Source organism: Jaculus jaculus, chromosome 22 (assembly GCF_020740685.1).
Source record: "Jaculus jaculus isolate mJacJac1 chromosome 22, mJacJac1.mat.Y.cur, whole genome shotgun sequence".
Taxonomy (NCBI): Eukaryota; Metazoa; Chordata; class Mammalia; order Rodentia; family Dipodidae; genus Jaculus; species Jaculus jaculus.
In genome coordinates, this window is record NC_059123.1 from 4,195,875 (window position 1) to 4,220,084 (window position 24,210).

The 24,210-nt window shown below is 44.9% G+C and overlaps 2 protein-coding genes across 3 annotated transcripts in view; one reads left to right on the plus strand and one right to left on the minus strand.

Moving 5' to 3' along the window:
• Positions 1–2,500: 2,500 nt before the first annotated feature.
• Positions 2,501–24,165, plus strand: Pyroxd1 (pyridine nucleotide-disulphide oxidoreductase domain 1). 2 transcript variants are annotated; one of them, XM_004664417.2, is made up of 12 exons: positions 2,501–2,632; positions 5,118–5,198; positions 5,596–5,715; positions 9,672–9,800; positions 11,596–11,669; positions 14,689–14,849; positions 15,520–15,620; positions 17,088–17,220; positions 18,008–18,120; positions 20,027–20,149; positions 21,864–22,001; positions 23,147–24,165. In XM_004664417.2, exons 1-12 carry the CDS (start codon positions 2,564–2,566, stop codon positions 23,393–23,395), a joined length of 1,491 nt encoding a protein of 496 aa, XP_004664474.2. In that variant the 5' UTR covers positions 2,501–2,563; the 3' UTR covers positions 23,396–24,165. The 2 variants fall into 2 exon arrangements, with proteins under 2 accessions (XP_004664474.2, XP_044995409.1); XM_045139474.1 differs by lacking the exon at positions 2,501–2,632 and adding an exon at positions 2,996–3,069.
• Positions 18,547–24,210, minus strand: part of Recql (RecQ like helicase) — a 31,708-nt gene continuing 26,044 nt past the window's right edge. The window contains exon 16 of the mRNA XM_045139471.1: positions 18,547–18,564. The gene's annotated coding sequence lies outside the window, so the exon portion shown is untranslated. The remainder of the gene's footprint in view (positions 18,565–24,210) is intronic.

Here is a 24,210-nt window from a genome sequence, read left to right on the forward strand (position 1 = left end):
CCTATGTCTCTATTTCCTCTGGGAACTTGAGTTCCAGTCACTTTGACCTCTAAAAATCGGAAAGAGATGTCATAATATCCAGGAGGTCTCAGTACTGAGAGATGGACCTAAAAGTCTTTATAGAATTACACTGGGATTGTTTGATGCTCCACATTTGTCTCAATTCATTCTGCACACTTTAGTTTTTTTAATTTTTTTGTTTATTTTTATTTATTTATTTGAGAGTGACAGAGAGAGAGAGAAAGAGGCAGAGAGCAAGAGAGAGAATGGGCACACCAGAGCTTCCAGCCACTGCAAACGAACTCCAGACGTGTGCGCACCCTTGTGCATCTGGCTAACGTGGGTCCTGGGGAATCGAGCCTTGAACCAGGGTCCTTAGGCTTCACAGGCAAGCACTTAACCGCTAAGCCAACTCTCCAGCCCATCATTCTGCACATTTTTAATATTTTTATTTATTTGCAAGGAGAGACAGAAACAGAAAGTAGGGGCAGGAGAATGGGCATGCCAGGGCCTCCAGCTGATGCAAACGATCTCCAGATCAGGTCATATTGTGCATTCAGCCTTACGTAGGTACTGGGGAATTGAACCGAGGGCTTTAGGCTTTGTTGTCAAGAGGGTCCCTTAACAGTGGACCCTCTCCAGCACCCATCCTACACATTTTATGGAATACCTACCACTAGCTGAACCCTGGGAATACAAAGGAGAAAGAAAAACACCTGGTATTAAGGACTGTCTGGGGCTTCTGGGTTTGAGTAGAAGGTGATTTGGATGGGCCTAAGTTCATGAGATGACCACATGCTACTGGAATGGAGACAGGCCATCCGCCTCATTGAGATATGAGATGAGGATGCTGAGGAGTGGTACCTTGGTGAAACAAAAGGTCAATAAGGAGCTACAGAGAAGGTGAAGAAAGCACACCCACATATACATAAGGCGGAAGGAGGTGGCATGTGTTGGGAGTTACAAGGTGATTCAAATTGAATAAAGCAAATAAACTGGAGATTGGGCCTAAATGAGCTAAAAGTAGCATTTCCTCCTTGAGATGTCTTCTCTAAAGTGGAACCAGGAACCAGAACCATTCACTGAAGAGCTTGCCACCTAATTTAGGAAATTAAACTACCATGACTAACATGAGTATCTAAAAAAAAAAAAATCTTCAATTAGATATACAGGCTGTCCCGATGATACAAAACTGTTATTCCCCAAGTTTAAGGAATTACATAGGAATCAGTAAATTCCAGCGCAATAGTGAGTCATTAGAGAAAGAGTGCCTTACTGTTTCAATACAATTGCTAGGGAAACTAAGAGACTGTAAAGGTAGTAGCAAAAACAAAAATTAGAGCTAGGCGTGGTGGCTTGTGACTTTAATCCCAGCACTCAGGAGGCAGAGGTGAGTTCGAGACCACCCTGAGACTACATAGTGAGTTCCAGATCAGCCTGGGCCAGAGCAAGATCCTACCTCGAAAAACTAAACAAAAAATAAATAAAATAAAATAACATTTTAAAACATCATAAATACCGTAAAGCTTGAAGCAATTTTTCTATTTCTGCAAATGAACACCACAAAAAAAAAGGTGCTAACAATAAAATGATGGTTGTGGACTTCATTTGTCTGATGAGGTGGAAAGCCTCTATATTAAAGGACACTGGAGCTGCACTGGTAATTGTAAAAGACTCAGGGAGCAATTCAACAACGCCGCATCGTCTCATCGTGAAGAATGTGCTTCCAAGGATAAAATGTCTTCCATTGGTGGAGGGGAACAGCAAGCAAGATGGTTTCCAGAATTTTCGACTGTCTTCATCAACAAAAAAAAATACTACTTGTTTCTACAAAGCTTTCACCTATATGCTGTACCTTAAAAAGGGCTGGGGGGGGGTTAGGGGGCTGGAGAGATGGCTTAGCGGTTAAGCGCTTGCCTGTGAAGCCTAAGGACACCGGTTCGAGGCTCGGTTCCCCAGGTCCCACGTTAGCCAGATGCACAAGGGGGCGCACGTGTCTGGAGTTCATTTGCAGAGGCTGGAAGCCCTGATGTGTCCATTCTCTGTCTCTATCTGCCTCTTTCTCTCTCTGTCTGTTGCTCTCAAATAAATAAAAATAAACAAAAATTTAAAAAAAAGGGGGGGGGGCTTTACCAGCAAAGTCAAAGGTACCTGGTTCGATTCTCCAAGATCCATTTAAGCCAGATGCACAAGGGGGCGCACGCGTCTGGAGTTCATTTGCAGTGGCTGGAGGCCCTGGCGCGCTCCATCTCTGTCTCGCTCTCCTCTTTCCCTCTCCAGTAAATAAATATATTGTTTAAAATACTGTCCGCTGGAAAAAAAGAAGAAAAAAAAATCGGAGGTAGTGACAGCAACACAGCGCCCTGGAAAAGATGAGACACCGCCTCCACTCGCAGAGAGAGGCCCAAGACCCACGCGCGAGATGACTAAGTTTGAGCTCGGGAGGCACCCGTAGGTCGGAAGTCTTCGGCTGAGCGCCGGCAGTGACCTCCGCGGGTCGGGCAAGCTGCGGTCCGCACGCGCTGCTGTCGCGTTGAGGGAAGCCGCGGGGGAGTCGCAGGGCATGGAGGCGGCGACGGGGAGGTTCGTGGTGGTGGGCGGCGGCATCGCGGGCGTCACGTGCGCGGAGCAGGTACGCGTGGGCGCGGGCCTCCTCCTCCTCCCCACTCCCCCGACTCCCCTGGCCGGACCCCGAAGCCCGGGGCGCGCGTAGCTTCTCTCCGGACCCCTCTCGCCGGCGCGCTTCCGGTCCCTCTTCCGCCACGCCCCCAGCGCTGGGCCCCCGTCGGTTCCTGGCACTAACCGCGTTATCCCCTGCACACTTGGGTTTGGACGGAGCACTGAGGCACTTTTTAAAACATTAATTAATTAATCTATTTCTTTGAGAGAGAATGGGTGTGCCAGTCACTGCAATCGAGCTCCAGACACTTCCGACCCCTTGGGCAGCTGGCTTACGTGGGTCCTGGGGAATGGAACCTGGGCCCTTCCGCTGTGCAGCCCAGCTCCTTAACCGCTACGCCATCTCTCCAGCCCGTCAGGCGCTCTCTCATATGCTGCCTCACTTTGCACGTAGGTGCCCAAGTCCGTGGTGGATTGCAGCTAGTTCATAGCCCATCCCTTGCATCCGTGTACCCCCCCCCCCCCCAGGAGAACAGAGCTCACCTGCAGCATTCGGCTGAGGATTCTGTGCACTTAGAGAAGGATGTGCTTTCTGATTATTATTGTTAGGGAGGTGGAACGCGTGACTTCGCACACGTGCGTGTAACCCGAAAAGGACGAGATTTTGTTGATAGGACCAATCACTGAAGTCGTGAGATGTGGCGAAAGGCACTTAAGTGCTTTAAAAAAATAATTAAAAAATTTTAATCCTTGAATGTGTATTCTCCCTTTATTCATCAAGTCGTAAACCCACAATCCAAGACGCTGTATTAAGGACTTAGATCTCAAACAAAAGCAGAACATGTTTCTGCCTTCCCAGGCTCTGAGTCTAGTAGGAAAGATGGAAGGAAATACATCTTCATGCGTGTGTTCCCGTAGTTTTAGGAGTGCCTGGTAAACAGTGAATTAAGGAATAGGAAACTTGTCTCCAAAAGAAGAAAAAAAAAAAAAAATCCAGCCGTCCATGGCCTGGTGGTACAGGCATTTAGTCCCAGCACTCGGGAGGTAGAGGTAGGAGGATTGCCATGAGTTCGAGGCCACCCTGAGAATACATAGTGAATGCTAGGTCAGCCTGAGCTAGAGCGAGACCCTACCTCGAAAACAAGATAAAAGTAAAAAGATATCCTTTTCTCTCAAGTCAAGTAATGAGTGAAAGTTCATTCTTTGATACTGAGAGGAAAAGAGAAACACATTCTGAAAGGAGACAGCAGTGTATGCAGGAGAAGCACACCACAGTTTGCATGCAGTGGGTATGAACACAGGATGCTAGTGGGAGATGATGAAAGGGCAGCGGGAAGCCTGGCAGAGCCTCGCTCATAAAGGGTTTTCTGAGTCATGCTTAACATTTTAACAAGGATTTACAAATAGTTGAGTTTGAGCAGTGGAGTAAAGAGATCAAGTGAAAGTTTTTTGGGTTTTTTGTTTTTCAAAGTAGGGTCTCTCTCTAGCCCAGGCTGGTTTAGAACTCACGGCAGTCCTCCTACCTCTGCCTCCTGAGTGCTGGGATTAAAGGTGGGCGCCACCACGCCAGGCCAAATGAAAGTTTCTGAAGTATAATTACCTATAATGTGTTTGGTGTCGTAAAAAACGATTAATGCCCTAACAGAGCCCAGAAACCAGTTTGAATATGATTTTCAGTAGCATAAAGAAAATTTGAGAACCAGATCTTGCAATAGAAACAGAAAGAGGAGAGACAAATTACGGGATATACCAAGGAAAGAAAGATGGTGAGAGTGATAATATTGTCAAATGTTATAGGAAGTTCAAACGAGGAGACAAAAAAGTCTTAAGGGCGTGTACGTGACCTATACATGCTTAGTTTTATGATAGGCTAGGAAGAGAAGCAGGATTATATAAGGTGGTAGGATTATATAAGGTGAGAAATCAGACTGTGAGATAAGCAAAGACTTTCAGTTTCAGTGAGGAAGAGAGTAGTGGTAGCCATAGCAAGTCAGTCTGTAATCTTGGCTAAGCTAATATTAAAATGCCTTTGTATTCCCAGAATATATACTATTCTGAAGAGAGCAGTGTGCCACAGAGCTTGGGAAAAGTTATGCTATGATTCCAAATGTTTGATGTTGAAAACTTGCCTTAATTTGTCCCATTGAAGATAAATGAAAACAATATTTTAAAATATATAGAACTTAATAGAATTACTACATAGAAAGATAGTTTATTATTTGAATTAATAAATTGATATACAAAGTAAATAATATTACTTTTGTTCGGGAAGTCTTTATTAATTTAGTATAAACATTTTTGTTTTATCTTTATAAGAATTTAGTATTATTCACCAGTGTTGGATAAATACGAACAATCATATTAGAAACTTTTAAAAGGGAAATGGTGAATTTTTAATGTAGTAGGTTGGTAACATTACTAAGATTGCAATATCATCCCCTTACGTCATTTTAAAGCAATACTAAAGTTATGTATTATCTCTTCTTTTTAAAAATAAGTTGGCTATGAACTTCCCATCAGAAGACATCCTCCTGGTAACAGCTTCTCCTGTTATTAAAGCAGTTACAAATTTTAAGCAGGTAAGAACTTTCCTAGTATTACTTTGAAAAGATTGAACTGATTTGCATAATGAATATGATAATTGTAGCATTTTCCCGCTTTCTAATTGGCAATCCTCCTCTAATTGGCATTCCATGCCAGCTGAGAAGCTGAGAAGTGATGGGCAGAACCAGGATCCAATCTCTCTTCAAGGGACATAAAGTCCCCTTAGTAGGCCCCACCTCTTAAAGTGACCAGCAGACTGTGTGTGTGGGGGTCTCTGGCGGACATAAGGATCCAGAGCACAGAGTGCAGTTGACCACCTCTCACTTTATGAGCATGAAATCGTAATGTGCAAAAACGAGGGACAATATTTTGTTAAGAGTCTTGTAATATCTTCCTAAAATAGACATTTTTAATCTCTTTGATTTAATAAAGGTTTCTAAAGTGCTGGAAGAATTTGATGTTGAAGAACAACCATGCACTGTGTTGGCAAATCGCTTTCCCAACCTTCAAGTCATCAATTCTGCAGTGAAGCAGCTCAGGAGCGAGGACCACGTGAGACTGTCTCTAAATATATGTTTGTTTATTCATTCATTTGACAGAGAGAGAGAGAGAGAGAGAGAGAGAGAGGCAGATGGAAAAACAGGATGGGTATAACAGAGCTTCCTACCACTGCAGACAGATTCCAGATACGTGTGCTACCTTGTGCATCTGTCTTATATATGTACTGGGGAATCGAACCTGGGTCCTTAAGCTTCATAGGCAACTACCTTAACCATTAACCACTGTGCTCTTCCTCCAGCCCAATACTTCCTTTTTACTTAAAAACATACTTGTTGAGCCAGGTGTGGTAGTGCACGCCTTTAATCCCAGCATTCAGGAGGCAGAGGTAGGAGGATCACCATGAGTTCAAGGCCACCCTGAGACTTCAGAGTGAATTCCAGGTCAGCCTGGGCTAGAGTGTGACCCTGCCTTGAAAAACCCCCCAAAATTACTTCTCTTGTTAATTCTTGTGAGTCCCTAAAATGTGAAGGTCAGGCTCCAGTTTCCATTATAACATGTACACTTTTGCGACAGGTATATAACTAGTTATGACATTTAAGGGTCCACATTTCAGATTCTGTTAATGTGTGTAAGATGGCCACTGTGTTTTGGGCACTGCATTTGGTTGTGGTAGGAGTAGCTCAGGGCACTTGCTCAGTGTCATGGGCACGTAAATATGAATGCTATAGCCGGGCACGGTGCTGCACGCCTTTAATCCCAGCACTTGGGAGGCAAAGGCAGGAGGATCACCATGAGACTCCATAGTGAATTCCAAGCCACCCTGAGGTAGAGTGAGACCCTACCTCAAAAAAAAAAAAAAATATATATATATATATATACACACACACACACACATACATACATTACATACATACATGCATATATGTGTGTGTGTGTGTGTGTGTATATGAATATTGTGTATGTGGACATGCAGAAACACAATATGGAAAGCTCACACATTAGGGATTTAGGAAGGCTTGCATTTACTTTTTGTTTGTTCATATGTGTGTGATATGCATGCATGTTTGTATTCTTGTATGGGTGTGGTTGTGTGTATATGTGGGTGCTCATGCACATAGGTGCCCATGTGTGTGGAGACCAGAGAGTTACACGGTCCGCCTCTTTTTGAAACGGGTCTCTCCTTGGCCTGGAGCTAACCAGTGAAGCTCCAGGAACCACCTGTCCCTTCCCCCCTCAGTGTTGGGATTACAGGCACATGCCACCATGTCCAGTATTCACCTGGTTACTAGGCATGAAACTCAGGTCCTCAGGCTTGTAAGAGAAGCATTTCTCCCTCTGAGCCATCTCCCCAGCCCCTTGAGCTGGGTCTTAAGGGTAGGTAAGTGTTCTGCAGGTGGAAAAGGCATTCTAAGAAGAGTGGATTGCATGTTCAGAGACCCAAAGGAAGGAAAAAAGGTGAAGAATAGTAACTCACCAGTAAAGAGACTGGTACGCCAGGCTGGAGAAGTAAGAGCGTATGAAGTTGGGCTTATCTTACATTCAGTTGGAATTAGAAAGGTGACAATGATCTGATAAGCTGGAAAGTACATCTGATGACAGTGCTGAGGTGGAGCAGGCAGCTGTGGCACTGACCAAGTCAGAAGGCAGCTGTAGGTCTGAATGACAGGGCCGTGTGCTTGGAAAGAACATTCTAGATTTCAGAGTTTCATAAACTCAGCAGGATGCAGTTACCATCTTGCGCATGAGAGGAGTGAGGCCATGCCAGGGAACGTCAGCTGAGGGGAAATGTCCTCCAGTGAGGGTTAGGCATGATGAGAAGTGGGGTTGCTAGGTATTTCTACAAGCCAGCTGTAGTTCATGAGAAAAATAAACTCTGAATTCGAAAACAAGAATGAGTTCTTACACTTGTCGATGGTCAAATAGGCTCCAAATAACAGTTGTGTCAATCGTTTTTGCAAGTTGGCTGTGTTCTCAAAGGATACCGAGAGTTCACGCACTAGAGCGCCACAGAGCCTCCGCTGCCTCGTGGGTCCCACCAGTGACGCTGACCCGCTCCTGTAGCCATCGCTGTTTACTGAACCAGGACTACTGTGTTTTTGTTGGTTTTCATGTTTTAAAATACTTTACTTGTTAGAGAGACAGAGAGTGAGGATGGCCGGGCCAGGGCCTTGCCTCTGCAAATGAACTCCAGGTTCATGTGCCACATTGTGCATCTGGTTTTACATTTGTACTGGGGAATCAAACCTGGGCCATAAGGCTTTACAAGCAAGTACCTTTACCAGTGAGCAATCTCTCCTGCATGATTTTGTTTGTTTGTTTGTTTTTTTGAGGCAGGGCCACGTATGGCCCAGCTTGGCTTTGAATTCCAGATACTCAGATACTCCGGTCTCAGCTGTGTGCTGGGATTACAGGCGTGCATCACCACCCTGTCTAACTTAGTATCTTACTTTCATGTCTGCTTCCAAAAATTTAACAGTAGCTAATAAAAAGGTTTTGAATAGTTTTGACAGTATCTAAATATGAATTAGTTTTAAAGTTTGGCCAGTGTCTGTAGCTTCTATTTCCTTGAGATAAAATTCTGACCAAATTATGTGCAGGAAGACGTATTAAATGTCTGCATGGACTGTGTTTTGCTGGATCTCTGGCCGTGTGTGTTACGCAGTGGGAGAGCCAGGTTGGGTAATAGCTCTGTGGGTAGTAAGTGCCGTGACATGAATTGTCAGGTTTTAGAGGTCAACCATTGGCGCAGAGGTGAACGCATTCAAACAGAGTCTGGAATGTGTCTGTTTGCCTTCTAAGGGGTACCAGGTACAAATAGATTTTCATCTAACAATGTCAAGGAATAAAACCAGTGAGTCTCTACTACATAATTTTAGGCTCATTAATGTTATTAAAATGAATAAAAATAACTGCAAAGTCAGTCTATGCTAGCATTAAAGGTTAATATGCTTTTTACTTGGTTTAAAATATAACTTCTAGGGCTGGAAAGATGGCTTGGCGGTTAAGGTGCTTGCCTGCAAAGCCAAAGGACCTTAGTTTGATTCCCTAGTACCCACGTTAGCCAGATGCACAAGGTGGCACATGCATCTGGAGTTAATTTGCAGTGGCTGGAAGCCCTGGTGCGCCCATTCTCTCCCTCTCTCTCTCTCTCTCTCTTTCTCTCTCTCTCCCTCCCACCATCCTCTCTCCCTCTCTTAAAAAAAAAAATATATATATATATATATATAACTTCTGTGGCCAGGCATGGTAGTGCGTGCCTATAATCCCAGTACTTGGGAGGGAGAGGCTGGAGAATCAAGAGTTCCAGGTCAGCTTCAGCCCCATATCAAGGGTGAGGCCAGACTGTGCTACAGGAGATCCTGTTTCAGACACACACACACACACACACACACACACACACACACACACCTTTAGAAATATTTAGTTGCTCACATATTTATTGCTCCTTGTATTTGATGATATAAATACTGTTTTATGTGTGTAATATTTATTAATAAAAGAAGACAAATGACAACTTCTTCTCTACCACATGCTTCTCCCCTAAACCATAATAGATACTGAGGTATAATGTAATTTGAATTAAGGTATAATGTAGGCCTCCTAGTAACTTCCATTAAGATAAAAAATCCTTCATTGAGGCCTCTTCTAGGTAAAAATACCAAAATGCTCAACTTTAAAATTCTTTAAGGTTTATTTTATCAGTTGTCAACATGATTTTCCAAACATCTTGAGACTCATTGAAATTTACTAAGAACTCTTTGTACAGGTATCCTCCCCCCCCCCCAAGGAGAAAGCCTTGTTTTCATCAGAGTGTCGTGACTGGCCCTGGGCTAGCGAATATCGTCCAGTAGTTAATTAGCTTTGTAATTGCTGAAACTTAGTATTGAGTGCCACCAAGAGGCACCAGGCGGGATATGATTTTTGTTTCTGTCTTGCTGACTTTAACGTGAAATAGACGTGTGTATCACAGGTTTCCTGTTGCCCCTCACGGCTTTGTGTGCCCACAGTGCATCTTCACGGAGGATGGCGGGCGGTACATATACAAGAAGCTCTGTCTGTGTGCTGGAGCCAAGCCAAAGCTGATATGTGCTGGAAATCCTTATGTGCTAGGGATCCGTGACACGGACAGTGCTCAGGTAACATTGCATGGTGGTGTCTGGGGAAGGGACTTGGGTATTCCTCATGTTTTCCTGCATGGGAATGGAAGTGTTCTGCCTGCACTATCACAACAGAAGGCAGGTTTTTGATTCATAATTTATATGCTATAAAATGGTTTGAGTGTATTGACAAATTTAGTTGGTTTTTACTTAATATTTTATTTATTTATTTGCAAGCAGAGAGAAATAGAAGAGAGACTGACAGAATGGGTGTGCCAGGGCCTCTAGCCACTGTAAATGAACTCCAGATGCATGTACCTTTTTGTGTATCTGGCTTTACATGGATACTGGGGAATTGAACCTAGGTGGTTAGGCTTTGCAAGCAAGTGACTTAACCACTAAGCCATCACTCCAGCCCATGTTTTTTTTTTTTGTTTGTGTGTGTGTGTTTTGATATAAGGTCTCTGTAGCCAAGGCTGACCTGGAATTTACTATGTAGTCTCAGGCTGGCTTCAAACTCACAGCAATCCTCCTGTCTCTGCCTCCAGAGTGCTGGGATTAAAGGTGGGCACCTTCACATCTGCCTTGATTATCTTAGTGTGAGCAGGTTAGGTTCACATCAGAGGTTCATACTTCGCTCAGTTTTCTAGTTCTTGAGCTCATTGGATCCTGAAGATAATCCTCATGACCCCAGGGGAGCCCTTCCTTCAAAGGCAGCTGGGGAGAGAGATGAAGGGGACGTATGAAGTATTAACTGAAGCAGGAAGAAGGCTGTGGACATGCACTGGGAATCTAGGAAAGTAGTCTATCTTGTTATATTGTGAACAGGGTAAGGTATTACAGACGTAGACTATTCCCTCACTGTGCAGATTGGAACCTGAGAGTGAGAGGTGAAGTGTTGTCTCATGTTGAGGTGACTGTGAAGTTTCTCCGTGTGGTGTAACGTGGGCCTTCACCCGTGCCCAGTGCTCTAGTCAGGCCTTTCTTCAGGGAAGGACAAGCTCATGTTCACTTCAAGGTTTTGCCTTGTAGAATTTTAAGCCCATATTCATCAACATAGTAAGTTTGGGAGTCAGTCACAATGCAATCAAGAAAAAGGAGGAAGAAAGTCTCTGCTAAAGCAAGAGAACATTCTGTACTCTTGAAAGTGCTGTGGAATGAGCACAGCCCTCTCTGAGCTGGTCTCAGTCTTCGTTGTTTTGTTTGTTTTCCAGTGGAGGCATGACCTGTCTTACAATGGAAGGAACAGCTTTTCCATTAATGTTAGACATGCGGCTGTAACTTCTGCTCCCACCGCTGTGTCTGCACCATGTCAGAGAGTCCTCACGCGGCGTTAGGAGGTCAAGTCTCAAAGAAGACACCATGAGATGAGGCTGAGACAGGCTCAGCATGTCGCCCAGGTCATCCTGTGAGGAGCTCAGCCCGGTCCCTTAGCCGCCGTGTGCTGGGGAGCATGCTCCTCCTCCGGAGAGCTGCCAGAGCTGAGGGACCCTAGGGAAATGTGTCACCTGAGAGAGGAAATTGGGGAAAGGAGAACTAGATCTGGTCAAAGACTTGGGGATGTGTTAAGCTAGGCAGTGCCTCTTACCAAGATTCTGAGGTCATCAAGCATGATGATGTAAGTTAAGGCAAACCAGGAGGTTCGTTGGTGAGGCTCTTGGGAGAAAATAGGCTGTAATGGTAACTGGATGTGTCCTGGCCGAGTGCATTTGATTTAATGTCCCTTTGTAAATTCAGTAAGATGCTTACATTTTATAACAATTGTGGCGAAGCCTCTTGTCTCAGGTATTGTCCACTATTTCAAGACACTGTCATTATTTTCTTTTTACTATAGGAGTTTCAGAAGCGGCTTACTAAAGCTCAGAGAATCCTGATCATAGGGAATGGTGGCATTGCACTTGAGTTAGTGTAAGTATGTCTTTAAAGAGTGCTGTGTGAGTCTCATGGTTGTTGGCAGACTAGAAAGCATATCCTAAAATTCAAGATAAACATACATGCTTTTCCATGTTTCCAAAGAGAAAAATTCACTTTAATTTTTAGCTCCTGTAGAACCCATAGCAGTAGAAATTTTCATATAAATCATAAAGGACTCAGGAACGTTTGTGGTCTCAACAGGTCATACACGGGCACCTGGGCAGGTCTGTCCCATAAATGTGTTAAGTACATATTTTTATTTATTTATTTATGAGAAGAATTGAACCTGAGTCCTTAGGCTTTACAGGCAAGCATCTTAACTGCTAAGCCATCTCTCCAGCCCAAGTACATATTTTAATAGTGTGCACCGAGTCATAACCTCCACATTATATCACTTTCTGCCTGTCTGACTTCAGTCATATATAGCCTCCCAAGTGCTGGGACTAAAGGCATGTGCCGCCATACCTGGCTCTGCTTGCAGTAACTTTAAAAGTCTAAGATGCTGCACACTCTTAATCCCAGCATTCATGACGCAGAGGTAGGAGGATTGCTATGTTTGAGGCCACCTTGAGACTACATAGTGAATTCGAGGTCAGCCTGGCTAGAGCAAAACCCTACCTCAGGAAAAATAAATAAGTAAATAAAGCCTCTAAGAAATCTATTTATAAATAACATCCCTCAAAGCAAAAGAAAAGAATGTGTGTGTGTGTGTGTGTGTGTGTGTGTGTGTGTATCACAAATCACAAAGGGAAGTATATACACACACACACACACACACACATATATATATATATATATATTTAAGTGTGTGTGTGTGTGTGTGTGTGTGTGTGTGTGTCCTCCAGCAATGACTAACATGGAATAGACTGAATATTTTTCAGACCAGAAAGTTGGATCCAACCAACTTGGAATACAAAACAAGGAATTTGTAGCACCTTGTCTTTGCCGCGTGTGCCCGTTGCCAGGCTCACACTAGGTTCTGCCCCGTCTAAGCAGGGTGCCCAGCCCTGCAGGGAGGCCAGGAGATCCGAAATGGCTTGCGTACTGGGGCGGCAGTTTGTAGTACCATCTGCAGAGAAAAGTCACGTCAAACCCAAAGAAGGAGGCAGAGGGTGTTGCAGGGTGGCTCGCATGTCCTTGTGCATGTGTGTTCTGTTCAGCCCTCACCAAGAGGGTCTGAATATGGTGGAATGTACGTTGAAAACCCTCCTCATGTTCAAAAGCACTCAGAGCTTCATAGTGCTCCATCCCTTCCGAATCGTCGGTAGAGACTGATGACTGTTGGGCAAAACTTTGGCCTGTGTTTGTCAGCGCTACTGCAGCATCCCGGCTGGGTGACCGACCGTGACAGTCCTGTCCCTTTCGAAGGGACGCATTTTCATGATTTCCCCAAACTGACAGACTGGCACTGTCAGTATTTTCAGAGTGTATTTTAAAGTGACCGCATTCCCCTCTGAGGGAACACAAGCCTGTGCACCTTGCCTGGAGCACCGGTCAATGTGGTGGCGAGCAGCGGCCCCAGACGGGACGGGACGGGATGGCTGCCCAGGGGTCGGGAGCTCGTGGCCGCACACACAGGGTGTGACGTCAGGTAGCCTAGACTGTGTGCACCAGACCTCCTTCCTGGCACCTGCGCATCGGTGCATCTCAAGAGGTAACGTAATCTGTGACTCTCTGCCAGTCTGAGGCAATGATGGAAATCCCCGGTACGATCAAAAATGTTAAAAATCAGAGCATTAATTAAAATATTCTTGCAAGATCACAGACATCCTGTATTTGCAGGAGGGCTGCATGTCCTAGTTGTCCAAGACTGTCCCCATTTACATTAGCTATACCAAAGCCATTGTTAGTAGAAAGTATCCAGATTAGATGGGAAAAAAAAAAAAGGAAGTTTTAATGGACTTCAGGGACTTAGTAAAAGGCATACCTTATTCTCAGCATCACGGCCCATCCCGAGTGAGAACACGTGGTGCCCAGCATCTCTGCTAGCTTGTGAACAGTAACGAAATGTGGCTTGTCACCGGTGCCACTGAGGTTTTCCATTGAAAAATCTTGATCTTTCTAGATATTAGATGTTTCTTTGGCTGGATATCTGGGGAACTTGTATGAATTTAAAGCAAAGCAATAGTTCTTTATTTGGATTTTAGCTTATGGGTCAATGGTTGGAGGCAATTGCTTGTAAAGTTGGCCAGCCCAAGTTCAACCTCCAAGCCTCCCGTGTGAGCCAACACAGAGCGGCACAAGTGTCCGGGTTCACTCGCAGCAGGAAGAGGCCCTGGCACGCCCACACATGCATGCATGTGAAAATAAGGATTTTCTAAATACTTTATCTTGTAAATATCCCCTTCTCCCTCTGACATAGTGTGATTTGAGTACACAAGAAATTGAGTTTTGCTCATCCATCCCTGATTGGTTATTTCATAGCCAGACAAGCGAAGTACTGGTGATACCTGAATTCCCTGGAGGATGTTCACGTGACTGCTCTTGATAGAACTGAAATTCACAGTGGTATTCATTGAAATAAACTTTTCCTACATATTCAAAACATTTGACTTGATACACATTCTTTTCTTTTGCTTTGAGGGATGTTTTTGCAAATAGGTTTCTTAGAGGCTTTATTTATTTATTTTCTTGAGGTAGGGTCTTGCTTTAGCCAGGCTGTCCTGAAATTCACTATTGTCGTCTCAAGCAGTCTCCTCACAGGTGCTGGGACTAAGAGTGTGCATCACCATGTCCAACAGCTTAGACTTTTAAAGTTACTGCAAGCAGAGCCAGGCATGGTGGCGCACGCCTTTAGTCCCAGCACTCAAGAGGCAGAAGTAGAAGGATCTCCTTGAGTTCAAGACCACCCTGAGACTACATAGTGAATTCCAGGTTAGCCTGGGCTAGAGTGAGACCCTTCCCCAGAAAAAAAGGAGAAAGAAAAAAAAAAAGAAGAGAGAGGAAGATAGATAGATAGACAGAGAGATAGATACTTAGATTACTGTAAGTAACTAATATTCCTTCCTTCTAGGTATGAAATTGAAGGCTGTGAAGTGATTTGGGCCATTAAAGACAAAGCTATTGGGAATACATTCTTTGATGCTGGAGCAGCAGAGTTTTTGACCTCCAGGCTTGTTTCTGAAAAATCAGAGCCCAGAATTGAACATAAAAGGACTAGATACATGACTGAAGGTACGTGTGGCAGTTCCCGGACTGGCGCGTGGGGCTGTCCGTGCAGCTCATCCGGTATTGCTGCATGGAGCCGTCTTTAAACTGTGCAGGAGGAGCTGTTAGGAAAAGTAGTCGAAATATTTAGGAGATGGGAATGTTGTACTTATTTCTACTTTACATGAAGCTTTAAAATTGGAAAAGGAAGTATGGGTACTCTCATAATTAAAATGAGAACTTTAAATCAGAGTCAGGCAGCTCATCTGCGTCTTTGCAAGTAGCTGTGACAGCTGAGCAGTGCCTGAAATTGTTTTCCACAATAGCCAGCGAGAAGCCACACTTTTCTTTCATTTAATAACGTTCAAAGAAACTTTTGGCTTATAAAGTTGAAAGAGAATTTTGTAAGTTTAAAGGTCCTAAAATTAACAAAATTCAGCAATTTGATAGTTAATTTTCTCACCTTTCAACTTAATCAATGTATAAGATCCAAAAGATGCACTCAGGGTTTATGGCCCTTCTTCATGAAAAGACTGTTGTAGCTCTGCACATGGCACACCCTGGTGGCCGGTCACAGCGCAGCCAGGCTGCGTGGACGTGTGTAGGAGAATCAGTACAGCGCATGGAGCCTTCAGAACACAAGAATAAGGAGTCCTCTGTGCAGACGTTTTCAAGTCACCTGAGTTCTTTTCTTTAGGAACAAAGAAGGAAGCAAGAACCGGAGCTAAAGCTGACAATGTGGGCAGTGCCTTAGGACCAGACTGGCATGAAGGCTTGACTCTTAAAGGAACCAAAGAGGTGTGTTTCCACATACTGACTAACCACATCCAAGTACAGCAGTCAAGGTAGCCAGCGAGGGCTGGACCACTGCACATAAATCCTCAGTGCAGGGAAAGGTCACCCACCAAAAGTAGGTACATGTAAAAGATACCTGCAACTGGGGCTGGAGGGACGGCTTAGCGGTTAAGGCGTTTGCCTGCAAAGCCAAAGGACCCAGGTTCAATTCCCCAGGACCCGCGTTAGCCACATGCACAAGGGGTCGCATGTGTCTGGAGTTTGTTTGCAGTGGCTGGAGGTGTTGGCGTGCCCATCCCCCCCCCTTTCTCTAATAAGTAAACAAGTAAAAATATTTTTAAAAAGATATCTGAAACTGTCTTTCAGCTTTCTTTGGAAGTTTAGGGATAGAGATCTCCAAACCTAGGCTACAATGACCTCACGTGTCTTGCTTTGATCTTTTCCTCAAGGTTCTCTCACATGCAAGCAAGCAGGGCCCTCTCAGAGGCGTTAGGTGGACTCACCAGGCAAGCTGCATGTCCCAACTGGACAAGTGTGCAAGTGGGTTTCACTTGTTTAAGAGGACTTTCAAGCGTGCTTGTATGCAGCCCTCCATCACTGTGTTTTCTTTGAAACACGTTTTCAGTTGGGGAGGGGGTGGGCTACATGCATGGTATACCTAATTTTGGGCATGGAGATTATGCAAACATTTTTCTTTGTTTGCAGTCTCAGATTTCCTAAGATTCTTTGTCTTTTCAACCCAACAGCTCCCATCAGATTAATTCCGTAGGCATTTGTTATCTACTGTCTGCCTGGCACTGCACCGCGGCTCTAGGACACAGCAGGAAGTCCCGGTGACCTGCCTGGAAGCTTTGGTAGTTGCTGTAATGTCATTTAAAAAGACACACGCGTGGTTACCCGAGGCTCAGAGCGAACAGTTGCCCCTTATTCTACCTGCCAGGGCAACAACTGGATCACTGACGTCCTGGACAAGCTTCTCTCAGTCACATGCTGAAACTGAGAGGCTTAACTGCGGGATCCAAGACGCTCCATTCACACTGTCCTGTTTTCATGTTCCTGCGAGTATGTTGTGTTTTCTTTCTTCATCTTCAGGAACTCAAGGCATTCTTTATGAAAGTGCTGCGGTGACCAGTGCTGCTTTTATTTTCTTCTAATCTTGCTGTGTGTTGTAGGCAGGTGTACAGAGAGGTGCGCCCCCCACGTACATGTGTGCCGAGGCCAGAGGAGGGTGCAGAGTGTCCTCTGTCACTCTTGCACTCTACTTCCTTGAGACAGGTTTTCACTTGATTTTCAGTGATACTAGCTGACCAGCGAGCCCCAGGGACCTCCTGTCTCCACCCCTCAGCACTGAGCTCACAGACACGGGGCTCTGGGCACTGAACTCAGGTCCCCGTGCGTGGGCAGCAAGCGCTCTTACTTGCTGAGCTTTCTGTCCAGGCCCTGATCAGTAAATATTTTTTTTCCTTCCAGTTTTCTCATAGCATTCACATTGAAACTATGTGTGAAGTAAAGAAAATCTACAATCAGGAAGAATTTAGAATTATGGAAAACAAGGCTTTAAGTTTTCCTCAAGATCATCATAAGCCAGTTACAACTGATAAAGGTAACGTAATGAAAGAAAAATAGATTATTCTTTATTTGAAAGAAATAAATTGTTCTTGCTATGTATCTTAAACTTCAGGTTTCCATATTTAAGCAAAAAGTATAATTTAGGAACAGCAAGTCACTTCATTTCACTACTCATTCTTCAAGTTTTCTAATAAATTCTTTTAGTTTCCTAAATCATGACACAGGTTCATTACCTCAGGACCATCACAACCCAGTGAGTGAATCAGTGTTTTTCAGATGAAAACAAAACCAAACAAAAATAAAGCTATCAGAGGGGAGGTGACTGCTTCCGGATCAGATCGAGTGTATCAGGGGCTAAGAGTCCCACACTGTGGTGGGACTTCTCCTGTCCTATACGCCCCCGGGAGACCAGTGCTCTGAATTTTTCTGTTTCCCACAGGAAAAGGCAATGTTAGAATTGGACCATGAAAACTGAGGAAGACATTGAGATGAGCAAACTAGTTGGATTAAACACTAAGTATTAACAGAGCTTTAAAAGATAATGTAGAAAGTGATAGTGAACTGAGGTTTCTTTGGCTGAATTCTGTGTCCAAGTCTGAAGGGAAACATTTAGAATGCGGAATGCCATGCTTTTGTAACTACCCAAAACCGCATGATCCTGACTCCCTTAAAACTGTTCCATCTTCAGTACCTTCTAGAAATTACTGAGGTGTTCTCAAGTCATCACCTGTCCTTTTTCCTTTTTCTGTTGTAGCCACAGAATGCTTTAGGTGATTGCTAGTAATTACATTTGACAATAAAGTCATTTTTGTGTTTTTAAGAGACGTGGCCTGTGTATGTAGAACTGACCAATGGGAAGATTTACGGCTGTGATTTCATTGTCAGCGCTACAGGAGTTACACCAAACACAGACCCCTTTGTCCTGGGGAACAATGTAAGACGGAGGTGGTTTTTTAAACTAATTTATTTATCATTAACAACTTCCATTATTGTAAATAATATCCCATGGTAATGCCCCCCCCCACTTTCCTCTTTGAAATTCCACTCTCCATCATATCCCCTTCCCCTCTCAGTCTCTCTTTTATTTTGATGTCATGATCTTTTCCTCCTATGATGATGGTCTTATGTAGGTAGTGTCAGGAATTGTAACATCATGGATATCCAGGCCATTTTGTATCTGGAAGAGCACGTTGTAAGGAGTCCTACCCTTCCTTCGGCTCTTACGTTCTTTCTGCCACGTCTTCCACAATGGACCCTGAGCCTTGGAAGGTGTGATAGAGATATTTCAGTGCTGAGCACTCCTATGTCACTTCTTCTCAGCACCATGCTGCCTTCTGAGTCATCCTAAGGTCACTGCCATCTGAAAAGAGAAGGTACTCTGCCAAAAGTGAGAGTAACATTAACATATGGGTATGAACATTAAGAGAAGTGCTTACTGGGCAGTTTGGTGAGCATAGTATATACATTTAGCCAGACAGCAGCAGATGCTATACCCCTAGGGCTCATGACTACCCCTGTTGTAGGTTTTCACTATCAGGGATGTATTCCCTCCCATGGAGTGGGTCTCCAGTCCAATTAGAGGGTAGTTGGTTCCCACCATGACAGATATGCCACTATTGCACCTGTTGGTTCATTTGGCCTGGCTAGCAAAATATAAGGCTTGCAGTGTCCACGATTGAGTATCTTCATTGGTGATTTCTCCCTCCCCCATTGAACTGCATGCAGAATGGCTTCTTCCAGCTTTCTGTCAGCTTATCTACATGGAGATTTTCAGCTCAGCTCCAGCAGGATTTCTCAGTGGCCTTGCAGCCCAAGTATGTGGTGTCTTCAGCAATAGGGTCTTACCATCTATTCCTGGTGGGAAACTAAGGGCCTCAGCAATAGCCTGTAATGTTTTTGGGGTATCAGGGACCTCCCTGGCCAACAAATCACTGGAAGGTATCCCATCCCTGGCACTGAAAATTTTTTAGTAACAATCTATGGCTTCTGACTGTTCTATTGTCCAAAAAAGTAGACTTCCATATGATTTATTTATATCCTCTTAGATTTTGATTAGCCCTCCCTCCACCTTTCCTTTACTCAGTCTCTTCCCCTGACCTCACTTAGACCTTTTCACCCCCATTAATCTGTTCTTCTACTTACATATATACAATACCATCCTATTAAGTACCTCCCCAAGATGAAGGGTTTTGTCAGTTATGAAAAATTTAAGGTGTTCATTTTTATGTCTAATTCTTAGGAATAATTTTTTACTATTTTAGTATGCAAATATACCTGAGGATGGCTGAAAAGTTTGGTTTATATTTACATCTTGTTTTATAGAATTTTATTCATTTAAAATCCTTAAGCAGTGGGGTGTGGTGGTGCACTCCTTTATTCCCAGCACTCGGGAGTCAGACATGAATTCCAGGTCAGCCTGGACTAGAGTGAGACCTTACCTTGAAAAGCAAAACAAAAGCAAACCTTTAAGCAGTTAGCATGAGCGTGTATGAGAGAGAATAGTTGATCGATTCAAGGTTGCAAAGAGACTAACACTGCCCACAGGTTCTCCAGAGTACTTTAAAAGCCCTGACACTTAAAATGGACTGTTCTTGTAGTTGTAAGTGGGGTAATTGTAGCTCTGGGTGTTTTGATGCTGAAACTTTTAAGTCCTGACTTAGAAGCAGTTTAATGTGAGAACCTGAGCCGGGTGCCTAGACACCATCGTGGTTTTCCACTCTTGCGATGGCGGCCATCATGCTGACTGCTGACATGCGCGTGCCCGCGTGGCTTGGCTTGTCATTCACAAGGAAGCCCCACCTCACGCTCTTCTCTCTTACGCTAACGGGGACCATCCGCAGTTTGCTCTGGGAGAAGACGGTGGCCTGAAAGTGGACGACCAGATGCGTACGTCCCTTCCCGACATCTACGCTGCTGGGGACATCTGCACAGCGGGCTGGCCGCCCAGCCCCTTCTGGCAGCAGGTGGGCAGCACGGTGGGGGGCCGGGCCTGCTGGCAGAGGCTGGCAGAGAGGGAGCCTGTGGGTCGCCAGTGACACCTCCAGCCTTCTGGTGTCACGGCTCTTCCGCATTCTCTGGAAGCCGTCGCCGTGCGCTTCCTTCGTGGTTAAGCTCCGCGGTGGTGGAGGACTGGCCGTCTTTTCACTTAAAGAGCACTGGGCCCACGGCTTTGCTCCTCATGCTCGTGTCCCTGGCGGCATGGCGCCCCATGACGGAGATGCTGCGCTGCCCTGTCAGCCAGACACCCGTGTCAGGTGCGCACCAGGTAGGAGTCCTGTTGCCGAGGAACTGAGCACTTCGTTTTATTTACTTTTATTCAAAGCTCAATGACTCTATGTGGCTAGTGGTGACTGTACTGGACAGCACAGGTGTAGACAAAAACCTATCAAGCCATTGAGAGCAGACTGATCCCCGAATAGAGCTTCTCTCCCCGGTCCCCTGCTCGGTCCTTGCGATTGCTGTGACACGCATGCTTGCTCACTAGTTCTTTTCCCAGCTGGACCCCACTTTCCTCCCGCTGTCAATGGCTGGCCTGTGTGCTTCTCAGGTGGGACAAAAACCAGAGGAAGGCAGGCAGTGGCCGCGGGGGGTGGATGCATGAGGTCACCCACACAAGGGCCGGTCAGCACTTCCTTTGCTGAAGCTGGCTCCAGTCAGGGGTGGCAGTCACGTGTAGTGCACAGAGACGCAGCTTCATCCCGGGAATTTCTGTGCAGCGGAAACGCAGTGCCTGCTGTTCCTGACACTCCTCAGACTGGCTCCTCTTCACTTTTCTGTCATCCTGTGACACCTCGCCAATATTTAATCAGGAGGTGGGAGTCTGGGTTTTTGTCCTATTTTAAATCCCTGTAGTTTTGATGTGTGTCTTCATCTGATAGTTTATTTTGCATAAATCTAATAGGTCCATATATGTTTGTTTGAGGTGGGGTCTCACTCTAGCCCAAACTGACCTGGAACTCACTCCATAGCCCCAGGTGGCCTTGCACCCATTGAAATTCTACCTCAGCCTCCCCCGTACTGAGACTAGAGTCACGTGCCGCCATATCCGGCTCCACACCCATCTTTTCATCGGCACTGTGGCAAGAGCATTGCCTTGTTTTGCATCACCATCATGCAGGTGTGAGGACGAGGACCAAGGTGAAAATGGGCCCCCAGGAGTTTCAGCCGTGATTCCGCAGCTGCGCCTGCAGCAGACTACCCCTCGCCTTCTCAAACCTTCCTCACAGAGATGGAGGTGACCGTAGCCTGTCACTTCTAGAAATGCTGGTGCCTGGGTGACTACCGAAGTTAACTGCACAGTGGCTCTGAACTGTCTAGTGCTGGAACATGACATTTACAGCGAGTTTCACATCTCCTGTGTCTCGATGACACCTGTGAGGGACTGATGAGCTGAAATTCACTCTTAGCCTTTGTGGCTGGAAATGTTTTCATACCTCACCAGTGTCACCAAAAGATTCATAGTGGATGGGTACAAGCCATTAAATTTTGATAAATAACTTAAAGCATTAGCAAATAAAATCATTTTGATTTGGTGCTCATTGGGGGCCAGTGAGGACAGAAGTAATGAGAACCTGAGGACTGTGACAGTCTTTAAGTGAACTTGTCCAGTTGACACAAGAACACTTTCTAAACAATACTCAAAAGATGATATCAAATAATGTTTCTCTGTCACTTCAGATGAGACTGTGGACCCAGGCGCGGCAGATGGGGTGGTTCGCAGCCAAGTGCATGGCTGCGGCCAGCCTGGGAGACTCCGTGGACATGGACTTCAGCTTCGAGCTGTTTGCTCATGTGACAAGGTTTTTTAACTACAAGGTAAGATGGTGGATGCAGTTAATCCCAAGTCTGACCACTGTGACCAACTGTCTATTCTCAAAAGTTACACCATTTCAATCACATTACTTACAATGTGATTTATAATGGTGATTTTTCTCATTTCTTACAAATCAATACTTGGTATTGCTGCTCTTAATTCTGAGTTATACAGTAAAGAAAGGGACAGTCTACCTCAACTTGGCTCCAGTTAGGGGTGGCAGTCACATGTAGTACACAGCGCTTTTGGTACCAATGTACATTTGGGATCTATCCTGTCTTTGAGAGAAGCCATGTTCAGGAAGTACCCAAAAGGTCTGCATTGTACTTGGGTCTCTCCACTCTGGGACATGTTTTCCATTAGCTTACAGATAAGGGAAACCACACTCACCAGACACATTTAATTTACCCATTAAAGATCTCAGCTCCTGATTAAATCTTGAAGCCATGACTCCAAGCTAATGTGGTGCACATTATACGATTATATGTGTGTGTGTTTACACATACATGCATAAGCATATGCATGGATTCAATAGTGTTATATTCTCTTTTACTTATTTATTTACAAGAGAGAGAGAGAAGAAAGACAGCGGAATGGGCACACCAGGGCCTCTAGCCACTGCAAACAAACTCCAGATGCATGTGCCCCTTGTACATCTGGCTTACATGGGTCCTGTGGAATCAAACTTAGGTCCTTGGGCTTCGCAGGCAAATGCCTTAACTGCTAAGCCATCTCTCCAGCCCTCTCTTTTAAAGATAACCTTTTTTTAATGAGAGGCAATGGGCATGCCAGTGGCCTCTTCCCACTTCACACAAACTCCAGCTGCATATGCCACTTTGTGCATCTGGTTTTACGTGGGTCTCAGGACCCTAACCCAGGTCAGCAGGCTTGGCAAACAGCACCTGTAACTGCTGAGGCGTTTCCTCAGCCAAACATTCTCTCCGCTTCTAATGTTAAAATAGTAATGCATTCACTGATACTTTCAGTGTTGATTGATGTAAGAATGTCATTCAAATGTTTTCTTTGGAAAGCCTCCCAGAAACATTCTGACCTGTACAAGTGTAGTTTCCTGCTGGCTGACCGTAGAGTCACGGTGCGTGTGTGCTGGGCGCTTACTCACGGCGCTTACTCATGCTTGCTCTCACAGGTGGTGCTGCTGGGGAAGTACAACGCGCAGGGCCTGGGCTCCGAGCACGAGCTCATGCTGCGCTGCACCAGAGGACAGGAGTACGTCAAAGTCGTCATGCAGAACGGGCGCATGGCGGGAGCTGTCCTAATTGGTGAAACCGACTTAGAGGAAACATTTGAAAATTTAATTTTAAATCAAATGGACCTTTCATTCTTGGGAGAAGATCTGCTGGATCCCAGCATTGACTTGGAAGACTATTTTGACTGAAGTAGAATTTCTTCAAAAGCGTACAGCGTTCGAATGAGGGTGGGGGGAGTCAGCAACAGGAATGACCGCGCTGGCTCGGAGACGGGTACAGTGATGATGATAACATGGAAGTGGTGATTCCGCGGTAAAGAATGCAACTTTCAACAGTGAACTCAGCTCCGGTGGTTTATTTATAGACGTGTTTTCCAAATACAAGACTGACCAGAGACATAGAGCAGTCTCAGCTAGTGGCGAGTGCTTCATTTGTGCGCTAGCTCTGGAGCAAGCTTAGCGAAGCGGCTGTTCTGCTCAGGCAGCGCGTGCTCCACGGACACCGTCTGCGATCTGAACCAGAATACAGCTGTGGCTTCCTTCAGGAACCTGCTGGTCTTATTTCAAGAGAACTGTAGCAGAATCTTATTTGCTAATGCTCTTTGTGTTAATGGCTCATTTTTATTTGATGTATACTAATTTTGAAAACCTGAAATCACTCCATTATTTCGGTGTAAATGCCACTCATTTGTAGTGATGAGTCCCTGGTCAGTGTATCAGTGCTGTCAAAGAGTCATGTCAAAGAAAGAGGACCTCTAGGTGTAGTGAGACAAAGAGCTTGACAGTTATGTGAACTTATTCTCAAATAGATTACATTTAACAATCTTACATTAAGGATTTCCTTTCCTGATCACCGATTGTAACATAATTTGTGATTTCCAATTTTCAAAAAGTCTTGACAAGCACTGAAAATATAGCTCTATGTGTATAAAACATGAACAAAATTGTATTTAAAGCCAGACGTGGTGGCACACGCTTTTAATCCCAGCCCTTGGGAGGCAGAG